General features: G+C 40.8%; 1 protein-coding gene across 1 annotated transcript in view; it reads left to right on the top strand.

Moving 5' to 3' along the window:
* LOC142152830 (organic cation/carnitine transporter 2-like) overlaps positions 1-17,870 on the top strand; it is a 64,609-nt gene extending 46,739 nt beyond the window's left edge. Inside the window, exons 5-10 of the mRNA XM_075209845.1 lie at positions 8,806-8,932; positions 11,066-11,166; positions 12,460-12,674; positions 12,837-13,019; positions 15,253-15,388; positions 16,952-17,870. Coding sequence (XP_075065946.1) covers positions 8,806-8,932; positions 11,066-11,166; positions 12,460-12,674; positions 12,837-13,019; positions 15,253-15,388; positions 16,952-17,042 — 853 coding nt within the window. The 3' untranslated portion in view covers positions 17,043-17,870. The remainder of the gene's footprint in view (positions 1-8,805; positions 8,933-11,065; positions 11,167-12,459; positions 12,675-12,836; positions 13,020-15,252; positions 15,389-16,951) is intronic.
* The last annotated feature ends 344 nt before the right edge of the window (positions 17,871-18,214 follow it).

The following is an 18,214-nucleotide window of genomic DNA, read 5'->3' as shown; positions in this document are numbered from 1 at the left end:
TCATCATCATCATCATCATCATTTATTTATATAGCGCCACTGATTCCGCGGCGCTGTACAGAGAACTCATTGACATCAGTCCCTGCCCCATTGGAGCTTACAGTCTAAATTCTCTAACATACACACACACACAGACAGACAGACAGACAGACAGAGACTAGGTTCAATTTTGATAGCAGCCAATTAACCTACTAGTATGTTTTTTGGATTGTGGGAGGAAACCGGAGCACCCGGAGGAAAAGCACCTTTTCCATCCCTCCGTTTAATTTAATTCACTGATGCATAATCCGAAAGCATGAGTCCTGCAAGGAAGCAGGAAAGATGCAGGGGGACCTGGAACACATGGGGCAGAAATGTTACTGTAGGATTTCTGTCGCAGCTCTTGCTCTGTCAGTCCCCCATTGTACCGATGCTCTGTGATTAAGGCACAGTGAGAACAAGGCATTTCTTTGTGAGATCAGTCTGCCAGTCAATCAGTCTGAATGAGGTGAACTCTGCTTTGCTGCCAGAGTGAGTTTCCCTCTTAATTAGTTATTAGAGTAAGCTCTGCAGTTGCTGTACCCCTGCACTGTGCTTCTCAGCATTGCATTTGGAAGGAACTGAAAACTCAAATGGTGCTTTATTGCGCTGGTGCATTCAGAAAACAGCAGTGCATGGACACAGATCACTGACTATCCCGCTATTTTATTATGGGGCCTGGTGATCGCATCTTATGCTGCTGGGTGGGCATAAGAATTGTGTTACCGTGGTGAGGGAGGGCAGATGTGTTACAGAGGAAAGACAGGGCTCGCTCCCTATGTGTTGTGACCACATCCCCAGCAAGGTGTGGTCACACGCTCTTTAATGGTGCACACATGTCTATCCCCATGGGACTTATGTTGAAAGGTATGACATAACTTGTGCTGTAAAGGTTGCTCTTTTCTGTAGTATATTCTACATATTTTACATTTTTATGAAAATGAAGCTTTATTGTGACCCCTTTAAATAGTACAATCTTCCAATGCATCCCTCGGGCCAAAACAAATTGAGTACCCTCATTTTGTTTTTGCAAAAGATAAAAACCACTCTTGGGCCTAAACTGTACTCTGTCACTGATCAGTTGCAAATGAATGCGCTTATCTGTAAAAATCGGTGCATTTGCGTAAATGTTGGTGCAACATGTCATAAAACAGCATTTGCACTGCGCTTTTGCAAGTTCGTAAATGAGCATTACTGTCTTAAAGGGATCTGATTCAGATTTAAATCCTGACTGCATCATGTTGCATCAATGACCCTGCCCCTTTGTATAAAAAAACAGTCAACACAACTTTTCCCCCAATGTCCCAGGTCTGCTCCTGTTTTTGGACCCTGAAAGAGGAGTAACCTGTCAGAAAATTGCTTTACTGGACATAGGGTGTGGTTTGAGCAGATTGTGGGTGGAGCTTATTTTTCTTTCTTTCTTTCCTGCATTGTGAGATATGACACAGTGTATGCCTGCTGAGTAAGGCTGTCAATCATTCTCTGATATTAAGTTAAAAGAAGCACCTCACTCCTGAAATGGCTTGGCGGATTAAATTGAGCATGATTAACATATTTAAAAAGAACACTTGTTCTCCAAAAGGGGATCACTATGCACTTTTGTGGGAGTCTGATCTTGGTGAACCCATAGATAGAGACGAATGGACAGAAACCTGGGAGTGCAGCTCTACCAGCTCTATCTTCATAAAGATAAAGGAAGCTACATACAAGCTGTTGTGCCACTGCCACTATGTCCCCGCCAGATTAAGCAAAATTATTCCTGATGCTTCTGATAGATGCTGGAGGGGCTGCGCATGACCAGTTCTTTTATTCATATTTGGTGGTCATGTTGGTCTGTATTTTGTACTTCCCTTAGCCCCCCTAGGAACGACAAAACACCAAACCATACTCATGCATCACTTCATTTCGGCTGCCACCTGCCAGCTAGCAGCAGATTGGAAGTCTCAGCACCCCTCCCCCCTCTTTGACCGTGGTTATTAATCATCATCATCATCAGTTATTTATATAGCGCTACTAATTCTGCAGCGCTGTGCAGAGAACTCATTCACATCAGTCCCTGCCCCATTGGAGCTTACAGTCTAAATTTCCTAACACACACACACACACACACACACACACACAGAGACAGATTAAGGTCAATTTTGATAGCAGCCAATTAACCTACCAATATGTTTTTGGAATGTGGGAGGAAACCGGAGCACCCGGAGGAAACCCACGCAAACACAGGGAGAACATAATGACAAGTGAGGCTTTTAGGACAAACGCACTTAAAGGGCGACAGGGTTTGTAACAAGCTGAGTAATTACCTGGTGTAGTTTATCATGGGGTGGGTTCCAGCCAATGGTTGCTCACCTGGGAGGGACCTTGATAGAATATAGCAGGCTGCACTTCCTGCTTGGGTTCACTTGCAGCACGAGATCCCACCCTCCCATCCCTCAATTTTAGTGGGGTTTTTTAAAGTGGGGTAGGAAGGCACTGCGTTCAGCGGCTGATTAATGGGCGCACGGGTAGTTGGTCGTAGGTCACTGCCCCCTTTGAAGCATCAGTAACTCCTTTTGGTCCTTCGGTGAGGAGGGTCCCTGTTCGGCTCGGTGAGGGAGGGCAGTGTGAGTTGTAAGGGGCAGTCACTCTGACGTCAACTCAGCGCTAAGTATGTAGGGATTTGTTCCCCGTGATTTGAGGACTCACGGCGGTTTGCGCCAGTCCACTAAGTGATCTTGTGTTATCAGCTCGTGAGCTGTTACACAGTGCTCTTTCTCCGCCACCATAGGTTTTAGTTAATATAGAATCCTTACAATAAAATTCCTGCCATTTTTTAATAACTTATCCAGGTCTACGCGTCTTTATTTGCATGCAATGTTTAAAGTTCAAGGTTGATGTGAAGTTTGTGGGAACATACACAGTGAGCCCTTTATAGAATATGGTATGTTTATTGCATGGACTACATGACCACCAATATAAATAATTTGTCAAAATCATTTTTTAAGAACTGTTTACCTAGGGCATCCCACAATAGGATACACTTGCTCTTTTCACTATAACTACTCTCCTCCACCCATATAACTGTTTTGTGTACTGACCATCCCCCTGGACTCCCCCCCTTCCCATTTTTGCCAGGTTGTCCCACCCTTTCTGTCTTCAGTTCTCCAAAAGCCCTGGTTGTCTATCTCATAGTGACCTTCATTTTCATTCAAACATTTGATTTTTTATGATCTATATGTAATGTATTCTCAAGTTTACATTGGACATATGACACCTGTTTACACTCAACCTTTTGTATGACTGTTTGACCTTAAATAAAATACATTAAAAAAAAAAAAATTCTTATCAGTGTTTGTCTACAAATCTGTATATCTTTTGTACAGTAATAATCAGGTATTGGTTCATACTTTGTTCAAATGATTTAAGTTTCTAACCCAACATCATGTGTTCTTAATTTTTGCACTTTTCTGCAATTTCTTACACTTACATATCGTCACTCTATGGTCTAATAAAATAATTATAGAATATACCCGAATCATGCCCTAGTGTAGTCTATAGCTATAGTGTACAGTAAAGGGGTTTGATGGTAGGACTCTTCCTAAGTGGTACTACAATATTTTTTTTTATACATAGGGCAATTGTATTTCTTCCTTCACCTTAACATGCATATGAAAATGTATCAAATTTGTGATAGCTTTTTCCAGTGAATCAAATGTTCAAATAGAGCATTCTTAAAGCCCACTAAACACGTCTTCATGCTTATAGTCCAAATATAACCGAACGGACCTTTATGCTCACATGTACTGCATCAGTTATGATATTAGGCTGCAAAAAGGCTTTGAGAACACTCTTTAACTGCTATGTTAAAAGCCAGCACAAAAAACAAAGTTTTGTCTGTACCTTTAACAGGCATTGTTTTTAACATTTGTGCCTACAGTGCCTTATTATTCCAAAAATAACACTTTTAACACCTTTTAACTTTTAATTTTATGTCTCCATCTTCCATTGTCTCCCCTCATTCCAGCTCTACCACATGACTGATAGCTACTGTCATAGCCAAAAGTTTTGATAATTACACAAACATTATTTTTCACAAAGTCTGCTGCCTCAGTTTTTTATTATGGCAATTTGTATATATTCCAAAATGTCATGAAGAGTGATCAGATGAATTGCAATTCATTTCAAAGTCCCTCTTTGTCATGACAATGAACTTTATTCCAAAAACAACATTTCCACTGTATTTCAGCCCTGCCACAAAAGGACCAGCTGATAATCAGGTCAGTGAATCTATCGTTAACACAGGTGAGAATGTTGACGAGGACAAGGCTGGAGATCACTCTGTTATGCTGATTGAGTTGGAATAACAGACTGAAAGCTTTAAAAGGAGGGTGGTGCTTAAAATCATTGTTGTTCTTTTGTTAACCATGGTTACCTGCAAGGAAACATGTGCAGTCATCATTGCTTTGCACAAAAAGGGCTTAACAGGCAAGGATATTGCTGCTAGTAAGATAAATCAACCATTTATCGGACCATCAAGAACTTCAAGGAGATAGGTTCAATAGTTAGGAAGAAGGCTTCAGGGCACCCAAGAAAGTCCAGCAAGCGACAGGACCGTCTCTTAAAGTTGATTCAACTGCGGGATCGGGGCACCACCAGTGCAGAGCTTGTTCAGTAATGGCAGCAGGCAGGTGTGAGTGCATCTGCATGCACAGTGAGGTGTCAAGAAGGCCAGCAAAGAAGCCACTTCTCTCCAAGAGAAACATCAGGGACAGACTGATATTCTGCAAAAGGTAAAGGGATTGGACTGCTGAGGACTGGGGTAAAGCCATTTTCTCTGATTAGTCCCCTTTCAGATTGTTTGGGGCATCTAGAAAAATGCTTGTCCGGAGAAGGAACGGTGAGTGCTACCAGTGTCGGAATGGAATGGGACATGAAGGGCCCATCGGGGGAATGCAGTGGTAGGGGCCCAAGATAAATCATGTGGTTGCCAATGCTTTGCAACGGCGTACCGCAGAAGGAACCCGGGCAACCACTAGAGACGACTCACTAGAGGGGGAGATTTAATCCTAAAATATAAAAACAATAATACATATGTGTGTGCGTGTATATATATATATATATATATATGTGCCAATAAAGTTGTTTTGACGCATGTGCAGTGATGGGCGGCATCTGCGCATGCGCCAAGATGGCGCTTCAGCGTTATATAAAGCTGGGGTTATACACTGTATATTTATCTACGATTTTGCGCCTGAGGAAGTCCCATTTTTACCGGGACGAAACGCGTTGATCCTATCCTGTCAGCATGTATTTACACTCCTCTATGTAAGTGCATAATTTTTATCTTTTTATTAAAGCACAATTGTATATTTATACCTTTCCTCTCCTTGTCATTTTTGCCGCCAATGAACGAGGTTGGGATGGAAAGAGTATATATCTGATCTTCTAAGGAACCAATCTATGCTGTGTCACTCACCGGACTGTGAGTGCTACTTCTCGTGTGTTTAGGAACCGTGGCCGTCCGCCATCCTGAGGGTCTGCGCATGTGCAGCCCTTTCAAGCCTTCAGTATCTGTTACTTTTCATTAATTGGCTGATCAGGCAACACTCCCTATTTAAAGCACCTGTGGTCAATACCTCGTTGCCTGATCTTGGAGTCTCATTCCCATGAGCCTCTGAAGGTGTTCCTGTGTTTCCTCGTGTATTCAGCTCCTGCTGATTCCTGTTATTTCTATTGTGGTTTCCAGACCACTTCAACTCTCCTGTGTTCATTGTGTCTACACCAGCTGATTCCTATCCGCTGCCTCCGTTGTTTCTACAGAGTTCCTACTCACTTCAACTCTCCTGTGTTCATCGTGTCTACACCAGCTGATTCCTATCCGCTGCCTCCGTTGTTTCTACAGAGTTCCTACTCACTTCAACTCTCCTGTGTTCATCATGTCTGCACCAGCTGATTCCTATCCGCTGCCTCCGTGGCTTCTACAGAGTTCCTGCTCACCTCAACTCCCCGGTGTTCATCGTGTCTGTAGCCAGCTGATTCCTATCTGCTGCCTCCGTTGCTTCTACAGAGTTCCAGCTCATCTCAACTCTCCTGTGTTCATCGGGTCAGCGCTCCGCTGCTTCCATCTCTGCTACTGGAGTTCAGACCGCCTCAACTCTCCCGTGTTCTTCAAGTTCCAGTTCGATTTACTACTGCTTCCAGAGTATTGCCTCGTTCATGATGGTTTACCTGCTGTGCACTGCACCAACTTGATTACCGCTTCCACCTTCCAGTGATCTCTCCTCCTGCCGGCCTTCAGCCGTTCAGGTATCCCTGCACGCCTCTCTGACAGCCTGCTCTCCTGAACCGCGGTGTGCATACTTCTCATTGACTTTGCTGGTGTATTGCATATCTAGCTGGACTATGTTGTGTTCTCCTCCGGACTCCTCTATCCACTGAGACTATTGCTACCATTGACTTTGTCTCCTATTTGCCTGGATTGTTATTGTGACTTTGTATAATTTAGCAGTGCTGCTCTGTTATCATTGTATTGTGATATCATCGTGGGATCAAGTTCTGTGTACCCGTGTATACTCTGCATAGCATTCATCTCCTTGTACCCTCCTCACATATATATTGCAGTGGTACAACTTGCTATATGCAGACCACTGCTTCCAGTTCCCTGTGACACCAGTTTCAAGTATCCTCTCACATAGCAGTGGTACAACTTGCTATACGCAGACCACTGACTTCCCTGTTATCTACCTTCACCTGGATTCCATTCCTTTACCTAGACAGCGGTACAACTTGCTATACGCAGACCGCAGACTCTCACTACCTCCTCGCTACCTCTGGACATTCCTCCTCACTATAGCAGTGGTACAACTTGCTATATGCAGACCACTGACTACCCTCACGTTTTCTTGTCCATCCAGTTCTATATTACTCTTGTAAGCCAACATCTGGTGATTTCCTGGGCAAAGACTCCTAGTGCCCGTGACATGCTGTTACCTAGAAAGCATCTGGTACGCAGTTTATAATTGTACATCACGTGGGTGTCCTATATACTATATACTGTTTCCACCCTGGGCTTATATGTTTTCCTCACAATAAGGAAGCCTAATAGGTGGTGTGTATGCTCACAAGAAGTGTGATCTTATATTTCGCCAATATTACTCTATGTTACCCTTTTTTCTGCAATGTCCGATATTTGAACCATTGGGAGGAATAGCCTAGGAGGAGGGTTTCCCATCTCTGACTAGACGACCTACTAATACCTCACGGTACGCAGCTTATTACATCCATCTATAAATATATAATTGATAATACACATTGAGGCGCCTTGCCTGTCTTCTGTTGCAATATATATATTATCTTTTCTATCAGCTACTTTCTTCTCTTCTCTTTTCTTCTTCTGTCTTCTTTCCTGCTTGCTCCTCTCTGCACTGCTCCTCACTGAATATCGGGCGTGATGTGATGACGTCACGCCCGACATTCAGTGCGCATGAAGCAGGGAGGAGGTGCACCGGCGCCGTGATCACGTGAGTATTTTTCTTTTTTTTTTAAACGAAGAGGGGAGCCTTCAGGCGTCGGGGCCTACCAGGGGATACCCTGGGTCACCGGCAGGCCAGTCTGACCCTGCATACATACATACATATCACACTTATCTCCAGCAGCAGGAAGAGGGTCTTGTAGCTCTGCCCCCTCCTATTGGAACAAGAAAGAGGAGGAAGTTCCTTCTTCTTTCAAGCCTGCCCAGGCAGTCCGTTATAGGACCAGCTTGGGAAGGCATACATCTGACCCCCCTGGCACCCCTGGTGCACGCACTTGACCTCGCCCCCTGCGCAAAGGGAGCATGGCTTTCCAGCAGTGGGGCCCACCATGGATTTCACCGGTGTCCCGGTGGGCCAGTTCCGACACTGAGCTCTACTCTCAGTACTGTGTCATGCCAACAGCAAAGCATCCTGTTAACAGTCATGTGTGGGGTTGCTACTCAGCCAAGGGAGTGGGCTCATTCACAATTTTGCCTAAGAACATAATAATGGTGCCATAACATCCTCCAAGAGCAACTTCTCCCAACCATCCAGGAACAGTTTGGTGACGAACAATGCCTTTCCAGCATGATGGAGCATCTTGCCATAAGGCAAAAGTGAATCAGGGATCAAAACACCGAAAATTTGGGTTCATGGCCAGGAAACTCCCCAGACCTTAATCCCATTGAGAACTTGCTGTCAATCCTCAATAGGCGGGTAGACAAACAAAAACTCACAAATTATGACAAACTCCAAGCATTGATTAGGCAAGAATGGGCGGTCATCAGTCAGTGCGTGGCCCAGAAGTTGATTGACAACATGCCAGGGTGAATTGTAGAGGTCTTCAAAAAGAAGGGTCAACACTGCAAATATTGACTCTTTGCATAAACTTAATGTAATTATCAATAAAAGCCTTTGACACTTATGAAATGCTTGTAATATTACTTCAGTATACCATAGCAACATCTGACAAAAAGATCTGAAAACATTGAAGCAGCAAACTTTGTGAAAACCAATACATTTTGTGATTCTCAAACGTTTTGGCCATGACTGTACATAAAAGTGCCAGTGTCTTACCGTAGTCACACACTCTCCACCAACATCTATGATTGTTATTCAGCTACTGTATGTATCAATTGTTCCCCACACCAGTCTGTCTGCTCATTTAGGCAGGGCCATCTTTACCATCTGCCCTTGTCATTTTCTTTGTATACAGTGTAAGGTATTAGTGCTTTTTGAATAGATAACAATAACAGCGAGTGCCCTGAATTATTGAATGTTCTGTTTCTTGCAGGATTATTCCGGAATCTCCGCAATGGCTTATCTCCCAAGGAAGAATAGAGGAAGCAGATTCCATAATAAGGAAAGCAGCCAAACGAAATAAGGTTTTAGCACCAGCTGTCATTTTTAAAGCTGCTGAGGTAAAATATTTTTGGTACTTATGTGTGGTAGTAAATCTGCTCTGAACAAACACATTAACCCTGTTATTTTATTTGCCTCCTGTATTTGCTTATGGTATTTCTAGAAAACACCACTGTAAAAATGTGTAAGTACCTAAAACCTTGCAATATTGGAATTTTTAATGCACTCTGGCCCAAAATCACAGGGCATAAACTCTCCTAAATATGAATGCACAGTGACCAATTTGGCATGTAGATTTGGTCATTGCTAGAGATAAAGGAAAATTGCACAGTTTGGTTTGCACTTTGCACGCCCATTCACAATTTTGTGCCAGCAACTTGTGTTTATATTTTAAACAGAAAGTACATTTAAAACATTTTCAGCTTAAAAGGTTTTTTATAATGTTCACTTTGTTTTTACTGTTTTGTTCAAAAACACACTTTTGAAAGCCAGTATTTCTAATTAATATGAAAGGTGAGATCAGGGGCGGGCTGGGCCGGGGGGCAGGGGGGCATCGGCCCCCCGGGCCGCTCACAATCACGGCTGTTAGGGCCGGCCGCCCCCCCCGGAAGTAATATAAATGTGATGCGGCCGCCTGTGCGGCGTGTGCCCCCCGGGCTGACGTCCGTCAGCCCGCGCCTGGGTGAGATAGAATTGTTTGAATAATCAATCTGGGTTACAACCCAGTAGCCATTACTGTACTAATATGATTCTGTTTTGTATGAGTGAGGTTTTGCAGGAGATGAATATGTTTATGTTCTTCGAAGTTCATGCTTCTTTGAATGTCCTTATGTAAGGCTAGCACATGCCGCACTGACTTGTACCAGTGATAATATTCTTATCAAGGTCTCTAAATAAACGCCTCCAAACCTTAGAGATAGGACCTCATTTTAACACATTGTGATTTAGGAGGCCCATTCTTTGCGTAGAGGTGCACATAATTAATAGTTATCCGATCAGTGTAAATTCCAAGCCAAAAGCCCCCTCTGCGTAAGTATGCCATATAAAACATATGTGGAAATGTATTACCTTCTGATCTGATTAGACTTGTTGGTCCGTGTACACAAGAGGTAATAAACTTGACTCTATTCTTCATAAAATTATCTGAGATTCCCTTCTTTTAAAAGCAGCTACGTCAAAGGCCTAAAAATTGTATCCATCGTGGTCTTCCACTCTTCTGCAATAGGATGTTATGTTCTAAGGAAAGTAATTATGTAACTAAACAGGCGTAGAGTGACTCACAGGCTTACTCTGCCCAAATGAAATGCATAGATTGGTGGATTCATTCACAAGGTCAGGGCCAGTGATGTGGCAGCAGCTCAAATGACTGTTGTCTCAAATTTTTGACCTGCATTTGGCACTGTCCTAAAGATGTAGGAATGGCTTCACCTGTCTGTCATGGTTGGAAGAGGTAATAATTTACTTTTTGAAAAGCTATACTGACATGAGTGTTAACAATGAGCAATGTATTTGCCTTCTTGGTACATATTATGAATATCTTGGCTTTAGTGGTCCTTTAAGCTACAATTTGATTGGTTCTACTTACCAAATATTTCCTTATGTGCAATCCATCCTTCCTGCCCACAGATGATAACTTGATTCTACCCCAGGCTGACCAGTATCCATGAAATCCTAAAGCTTGCCAAATGATTTAGCTAATTTCTAGTCTTTGCAAACTAAAATTAATTTTTTACATGTGTGTGTGGCTCTCAAAGCAGCATTATACCCTAGAACTATCTATTCAAAGTTGATTGCATATTTTTCCGACTTGGTCATTAAAGTGGTTTGAAGATGATCACATGTCATATTTGGTTGCACAAACAGAGCGCCAAATGGTTCCAGGTGGGAATGGCTGAATTTTGTCCTCCCATGTGTGTAGCCAAATTGGATTGTGATCCTTTCACTTGGTGAACGGGCTTAGTGTCAGATTCGGCCCATTTGTGTCTGTCATTATTTTGAGGTACTACCAATATGCTAGAACAGCTCTTTTTTATTTTAGCGTGGGATCCGCAAAGTAAGTAGTTCTATGTCCTTGTATGCCAAATATGTGTGATCAAATGTCTAGATCTAATTTTAGACGAGTGAGAAATGGTAAATATTATTGTGCTGATTTATCAGAGTACATAATCTCTGCGCTCTATCTCCCCTGGCAGCTGGCTGACGATAAACTACGCAATAACAAACGCCACACTATTTTAGATCTACTGAAGACCCACAATATACGAATGATCACCATACTTACTATTTTCTTTTGGTATGTTCTATATTTTACATAAGATACATAGGATTATTTTATAAATAAGATCAATTAACACTTGTCACGCAAACGTAAATCAACAACTGCTAACAATGATAATTATAATTTACACTTTACACTGTCTGAGATTGTCACAATCTGGTTATTATCAGATCAGATCATATCAGAGCAGCTTGGTGTCAATTGCCCAATTTCCTGGATAATTCAATATTGCAATGTTGTTGAAATCACTAGCAGCAGCGTACAATGCCTCAGCATGTAACTTGTACATGATCTCTCCAAATATACTCTATAGAATGTTCAACATTTTTCTCCATTGCTTTGATTTCTACATTATTGTGTCAATTACTTCTCTGCAGTGTCTGACATATTGCAGTACAAAGTGACTTATAGAGGTTATTAGAATAGCAGCATGTATTTCTTTTAACCTATACACTTTACCCATATCACAGCTGATATCATTTTAGTTTGTATGTATTTAAATACAGTATATGAAATAAGTTTTCAAAGCACAATATTGTGAAGCACATATTTTATTGTCAAGGTACAATCCATGCAGTTAATTTACATGTCATTTACTTATAGGAATAACTTATTTTTTGCCAATTTCATAATTTTTAAAGCTATTATTCATAGATAGACACTGAATAATGCAATCAATGTGTGGTGCACACTTGTTGAACTGATCTCCATTCTTCCTGGTCAGCACAATGGTAAATGGCAAGCTCCTGCATATTCTATTTAGACTTGATAGTGGAATTCAATAATAAAATAAGTTCAATGAATCAAAAATGCATAAAAATAAAAATACATATATTATGAATAAATATAAAAAAAATATAAATATTAATAATCGTTAATAATGTAATAATAATAATATATAAATATAAATTATTAATATATTATATGGGGGAAATTCAATTGGCCTCGTTAGTATAAAAAGTAACGCTGCCTGCGCACGATTACTGTTATTACGTTAATAGTGCGCTTAAATACCATTATTATGGTAATTTCAATGCCGACTTTTTGCTCACAGCTCCCTGAGCCGCGAACAGAAGGCTGGGTTGATTTTACCGTAATAAATGTAATAGAATTATTGCGGCGCTAATTGAATTTTCCCCCTTATGTCAGTTTGAAGCTTTCATAAATAAAGAGATTTAAAAAATAATAATTATATGAACTTATTGCCCCCCGACAATAAGACAGTCATTGACATCAATACAAGTAATCATGTGGTCCAGGATGGGTATATTATACATAAATTATAGAATGCTTCTTTTTGTCTTGCAGGTTGATTGTATCCATTGGGTACTTTGGAGTTTCCCTGAACACCCCAAATTTAAATGGTGATCCATTCCTTAACTGCTTCCTTCTGGCTGCCATTGAGGTTCCATCATACATCTTAGCATGGCAACTTCTTCGACTTGTACCCAGACGCTATTCAATGTGTGCAACAATGCTCCTAGGTGGAATTGTGTTGCTCTTTATTCAGCTGGTGCCTCCAGGTAATATCTGTAGAGCTGTAACTATTGCCCCACCCCCAATAGACAGAACTGTGTATAAACATTTATTTTAAATTAAAATGTAAAAACTTATTATATCTGTTATACTTAAATTAACCACTATGAATATATGTAATTGTTGTCTGTTTTTGTACTCCCTTCTAGACCTCCACATCTTGTCCACTTTTCTGGTGATGGTGGGAAAACTTGGAATTACAGCAGCTTTTTCCATGGCGTATGTTTACACAGCTGAACTGTACCCAACAGTGATCAGGAACATGGGCGTTGGTATCGGTTCTATGTCTTCTCGAATAGGAAGTGTTATCTCTCCATACTTTGTCTATCTGGGTGAGTTTCTTTGGGAAGACCAGGCTTTGTTTGAGGCATCCAACTCCAGCTTCGTGCTCTGATACACATGGTGAAAGCTCCATCTATAATTGACAGTTAAATTATATAATATCACTGTAGCATGTGCTAAACTAGAGGGGACACCACTCCAAGCCAGTTTCTCCATTCACTGAAGTCTTCTCCATCCCGATCATCCCAGTCAACACTCATCATCATCATCATTTATTTATATAGCACCACTGATTCCACAGCGCTGTACAGAGAACTCACTCACATCAGTCCCTGCCCCTTTTGGAGCTTACAGTCTAAATTTCCTAACCTACACACACACAGAGAGAGAGAGAGACTAGGGTAAATTTTTGATAGCAGCCAATTAACCTACCAGTATGTTTTTGGAGTGTGGGAGGAAACCAGAGCACCCGGAGGAAACCCACGCAAACATGGGTGGCGGGGGTGTAATTTTTCAGCATGTGTTAAGTGAGGGTATTAAAATAAAATTGGGAAAAGGTGGTTTCAGTTATTCCAGAGGGCATATAAAGGGGTTTCTTGGAATTCTAGTCATTTGAATCATAATAGATAACATTCTCGGATTTTGTTTTCCAATTAAAAAATCAGAAAGTCCATTGACATATAGAAGTTTAGTCACTTGAACCATTCTTTAATGGATGTTGGTGTAGGCGACATCCAGTGGACCGGTATTAAAGCCTTCGAGGTGCAATTAAGGTATTTCAGGGTGGACGTCTTATATTTTTGAAATGGGTAATTTAGGTGCGCTGCATAGCCAGAAGTTTGGATATTTGGGTACCTCTTTTCCGGTGAATGAAATGCTGTGAAATTAGCATTGTATAACAGAAGTATAAACAGTCCTGACCTCAAACTGCAGAATATTTCTAATCTATTGCTCTTGATGTAAGAATCAGATTGTAATAATAATTTACTACAGATGCATTGTTATAAGTAATAGACCCCCAAGTGTTCGACTAGTTTAACAATCAACTTTAAGTACTTATATTCACACGAGCACAGGGGCGGATCTAGAAATTTTTTCTACCCCGGGCGATATAGGGGAAGGCGATTTAGGCCCCGCCCCCTTTCTAACTTCTAAGGCTGCCGGCGGCTGCACAGTATGTGCAGGTCTGTTCGGCAGTGATAATGTGCTGTCCGGCTGCTCTGTGTTTAAAACACAATCAGAGCAGCCGGGCAGCACATTATCACTGCCGATCGGACATGCACAGTGTGCAGCCGCCGGCAGCAAGCCCCTGCTAGGGGGGGCGATCGCCCCCCCCCCCCCCCTGGATCCACCACTGCAGGAGCATGGCTGTTCTACCCATGAGGCGAGAATAAAATGTTATCTCAATTCTGTGGGTGACAGAGATGATGTTTCCATCTTTCCTCCTGGCCACCAGTCTGCTTCTGTTCCCTTCCCCATTCCTCCCCATACACCAAACTCCTGATGATTGCAGGTGCACAGTGTGACACCAGTCACTTGCTTCCTGCTGTCATTGCATTAGCAGAGTGGTGACAGGCAGTGTAAGTACAGGAGTAGCGGATACTCCCTTTTTTGGCTGGAGAAGCTCTACTATTGTTGTTAAGGTGAGTCATTTGTGTGTGCGACTGCTGGTAGTAGGAAGTGTATATGATAACTTAGATACATGGTCAATATTTATATAGTGGAAATGGAAGCAAAATGCGCTCATCTATGTGCTGTTCTTTGTTTGGGAGTATTAAAATATATTAATTCCAGAACCAAACTGCTCCTTCCAACCACATTCCTAATTTACTTTAAGATCAGATATCTTGACTTATGTATTTGTTGAAAGATGTATTTGTAAAAGATGATAACAAACATACAAACACTGCCCATGTTATGCTGTATTTTATGCTTTAACGTTCACAAATGGTCTGGTTTGAGACCTGGGGGTATATTTAAACTGCGGGTTTGAAAAAGTAGAGATGTTGCCTATAGCGACCAATCAAATTCTAGCTTTCATTTATTTAGTGCATTCTACGAAATGACAGCCAGAATCTGATTGGCTGCTATAGGCAACATCTCCACTTTTTCAAACCCGCAGTTTAGTAAATATACCCCCTGTAATTTAATAACTGTCCTATTTTAGCAACTTGTAAAGTAATGTGGAAACGTATCAGCAAGGACTAGGCAATTCAGATATAACCAATAAATTATTACTATGTAACATATCTATTATAATATAACCTTTCTTCTCTTAACTAGGTGCCTATAACAGACTGCTGCCTTACATCCTCATGGGGAGCCTGACTGTAATTATGGGAATCCTTGTGTTGTTCTTCCCAGAAACTTTTGGTAAACCTCTGCCTGAAACGATGGACCAGACACAGACAGTAAAAATGTAAATACCATTAATTTGTTTATATATAAGGGGTCTGATTCATCAAGGCATGCAAAACTAACGTATTGTGTGTTTTTTTTAAACACAAATATATCTGGTATACGCACATCCGTATTCAGCAAGGAGCGGATCTGAAGATAGGTCTGGAGATGAATACGGGTCCAGGTCTGCTCTGCTCTAATAGACAGGACACTGCAGGATACGTACAATATGTATGTGGAATGTAAAGTCACAAATGAACGCACAGAAAAAATAGAAATATTTTCAATGGTTGTCACCTGCTAATAATATAGTCATTTATTAGGATGTTATGAATGTCTACTGTACATAAAATAAATTTTTACCGTTGCTCCTGACTGCAAACACATGTTCTACCTGTCATCACTAGTTATCGACACTTACACCTGTAGATGGTGCAGGTGATACGACAGAAAAACACGTACCTCAGATATGCCCAAAGCTTGAACCGGCCTCTGGTACATGCGCTCTAGCTTGACACGCCCTTACTGTACAATGATTACGTGCATACGCCCATTACCCTCCCCATTCCACCCCTGAAGTCATAGGCTTAAGTAAGGGTCCTTTGCGATCGAAGTTGCTGCGTTCTATGGTGTACAGTTCGTTTCTGGGCATGCGCAGAGTGATTTTACGCAAAATACGCAACATTTACACTACTTAATGATTCAAGCCAATATGTACAGTATAATTTTGTTTCGTGCAATAGACATGCAATCACTACTATATACATTCTTACAGACACTTACATGCTAATTTTATAATCACTGTAGATTGCAGGACATGCACCAATACCCCCAGTGCTCACAACTTCAGAAAATTTCAGTTTATATATTTTAATGATATATGTTATATAAATTAAGATTCTGCTTCCCCCTTCCCCTTATTTTTAATTCAGAATTTCTGAATGAATAATTCAATATCGAGTAGTTAGTGACAGAGTAGTAGAACCCATGGACCAAGTCAGCCTGCAAATGGTTTGGCATTACCAACGAATACCAAATCATTCTTGAGAGTAACTTAGAGTAATTTGCATCTATAACATTTGTGGGCCCGCACAGCTTTTTATTTGGGCATACATGGGCCTAATTGTCAGCTTTACATATTTTAAGGTGCATGCTCGTTACCCAGTTCTTGCAGTTACCCCTGTAGAAGAGGAATGCACCTACTTTTGTGAATCCACCTGAAAATGCGCATGGTAAAGCAATACAATCTAGCTTCAAATACGAGCCTACTATAGCTGTGGGACTATCCCCCTTAATTAGATTAATCTATTACACTTTTCTCGTTAAATTCTGCTCGTTTGAACTTTATGTATATTTTATATTAATCATTAGAGTGACAGAAGAGATGGAAAAATGGAGCCTTTTTGGTGGGGTATTTAAATAATCTAATCCCACATCTAATCACACAGTCGGATGGTTGTTATGAATTAACATTTTCCTGTGTACCAGTTTTCAGGAATGTCCCTATTTTTAAGTGTTTTTGCCATATAATGTCCCTTAAATAGTGTATTTATTAAATGAAGAATATTTTCTTTATTTACAGGCTGTGTTGCAAAAGGAATTCCCATCAGGTTTGTTCTGAGAATTTAGAAGAAACAAAAAATGGCAACATTTTAATATCCTCAAAACTCTGATATTCTCAGTTTTCCGTCTAGTTAATATGGTATTATCATGTCTGTCTGTGCTGTACAGTATGCTTTTTAAAAATGATGACCAACAAAAAACAACAACATGAAACCTGGACAAAAGCTTCAAATGTGGACCGTTCCGAATGAGGATCTGGCGGTATATTTACTAAACTGTGGGTTTGAAAAAGTGGAGATGTTGCCTATAGCAGCCAATAAGTTTCTAGCTGTCATTTTGTAGAATATACTAAATAAATGATTACTAGAATCTGATTGGTTGCTATAGGCAACATCTCCACTTTTTCAAACCCGCAGTTTAGTAAATATACCACCAGAAGTCTCCCAAAATTTGTAATAGAGTACGACAACAGTGACGTAATGAATTGTTGTTTACTTAAACTGTAACAATATAACGTTTATCGCTGACACAAGACTGTTAGACGTTACTGCAGTTTGTATCACCAAGTGCCACATATTTTCTTTTTTAGTTGTATGTGGTCTTCAGTTTTTAGTTATCAATAATCTGTGAATAATTCTTTCTATCTTACAGTGTCTTGGTCAAACAGATTGTATTGAGATTAAAATCTTTTGTATATGTGTTTCTATTCAACTTTTTACCTTTTTCTACAAAAACATGAGCATTCAAGAACTTGGTTTACTGGCATGCTTAACTCACAGGTGCAACAGAGATTGTGAAGGGTTTCCTAATGTAAAGCCTATATTAGGTAGGACCAAAATATGATCCATAATGAGTTCTATTAAACTAATATTGAACTTTGGCTACTATGTTTGAATATATACAAGCACCCTTTTATATAAATAAAAGATGTCAGCCTCCTTAATTGTCTGACTACTTTTGTATACAATCAATGCAAACCTACCAAGTATCATTCGAGGCCTGTCACAATAAAGATTATTTACTAAAATAATAATTAATAATTATTTATTAAAAGAATATGCTGCAGTGGAATGCATGGTGGGCAGCACAGTGGCTTAGTGGTTAGCACTTCTGCCTCACAGCACTGGGGTCCTGAGTTCGATTCCTGACCATGGCCTTATCTGTGTGGAGTTTGTATGTTCTCCCCGTGTTTGCCTGGGTTTCCTCTGGGTGCTCCTGTTTCCTCCCACACTCCAAAAACATATTAGGTTAATTGGCTGATATTAAATTGACCCTAGTCTCT

The sequence above is a fragment of the Mixophyes fleayi genome, chromosome 4 (genome assembly GCF_038048845.1).
Source record: "Mixophyes fleayi isolate aMixFle1 chromosome 4, aMixFle1.hap1, whole genome shotgun sequence".
Taxonomy (NCBI): Eukaryota; Metazoa; Chordata; class Amphibia; order Anura; family Limnodynastidae; genus Mixophyes; species Mixophyes fleayi.
This window is presented reverse-complemented; position numbering and strand designations above follow the sequence as displayed.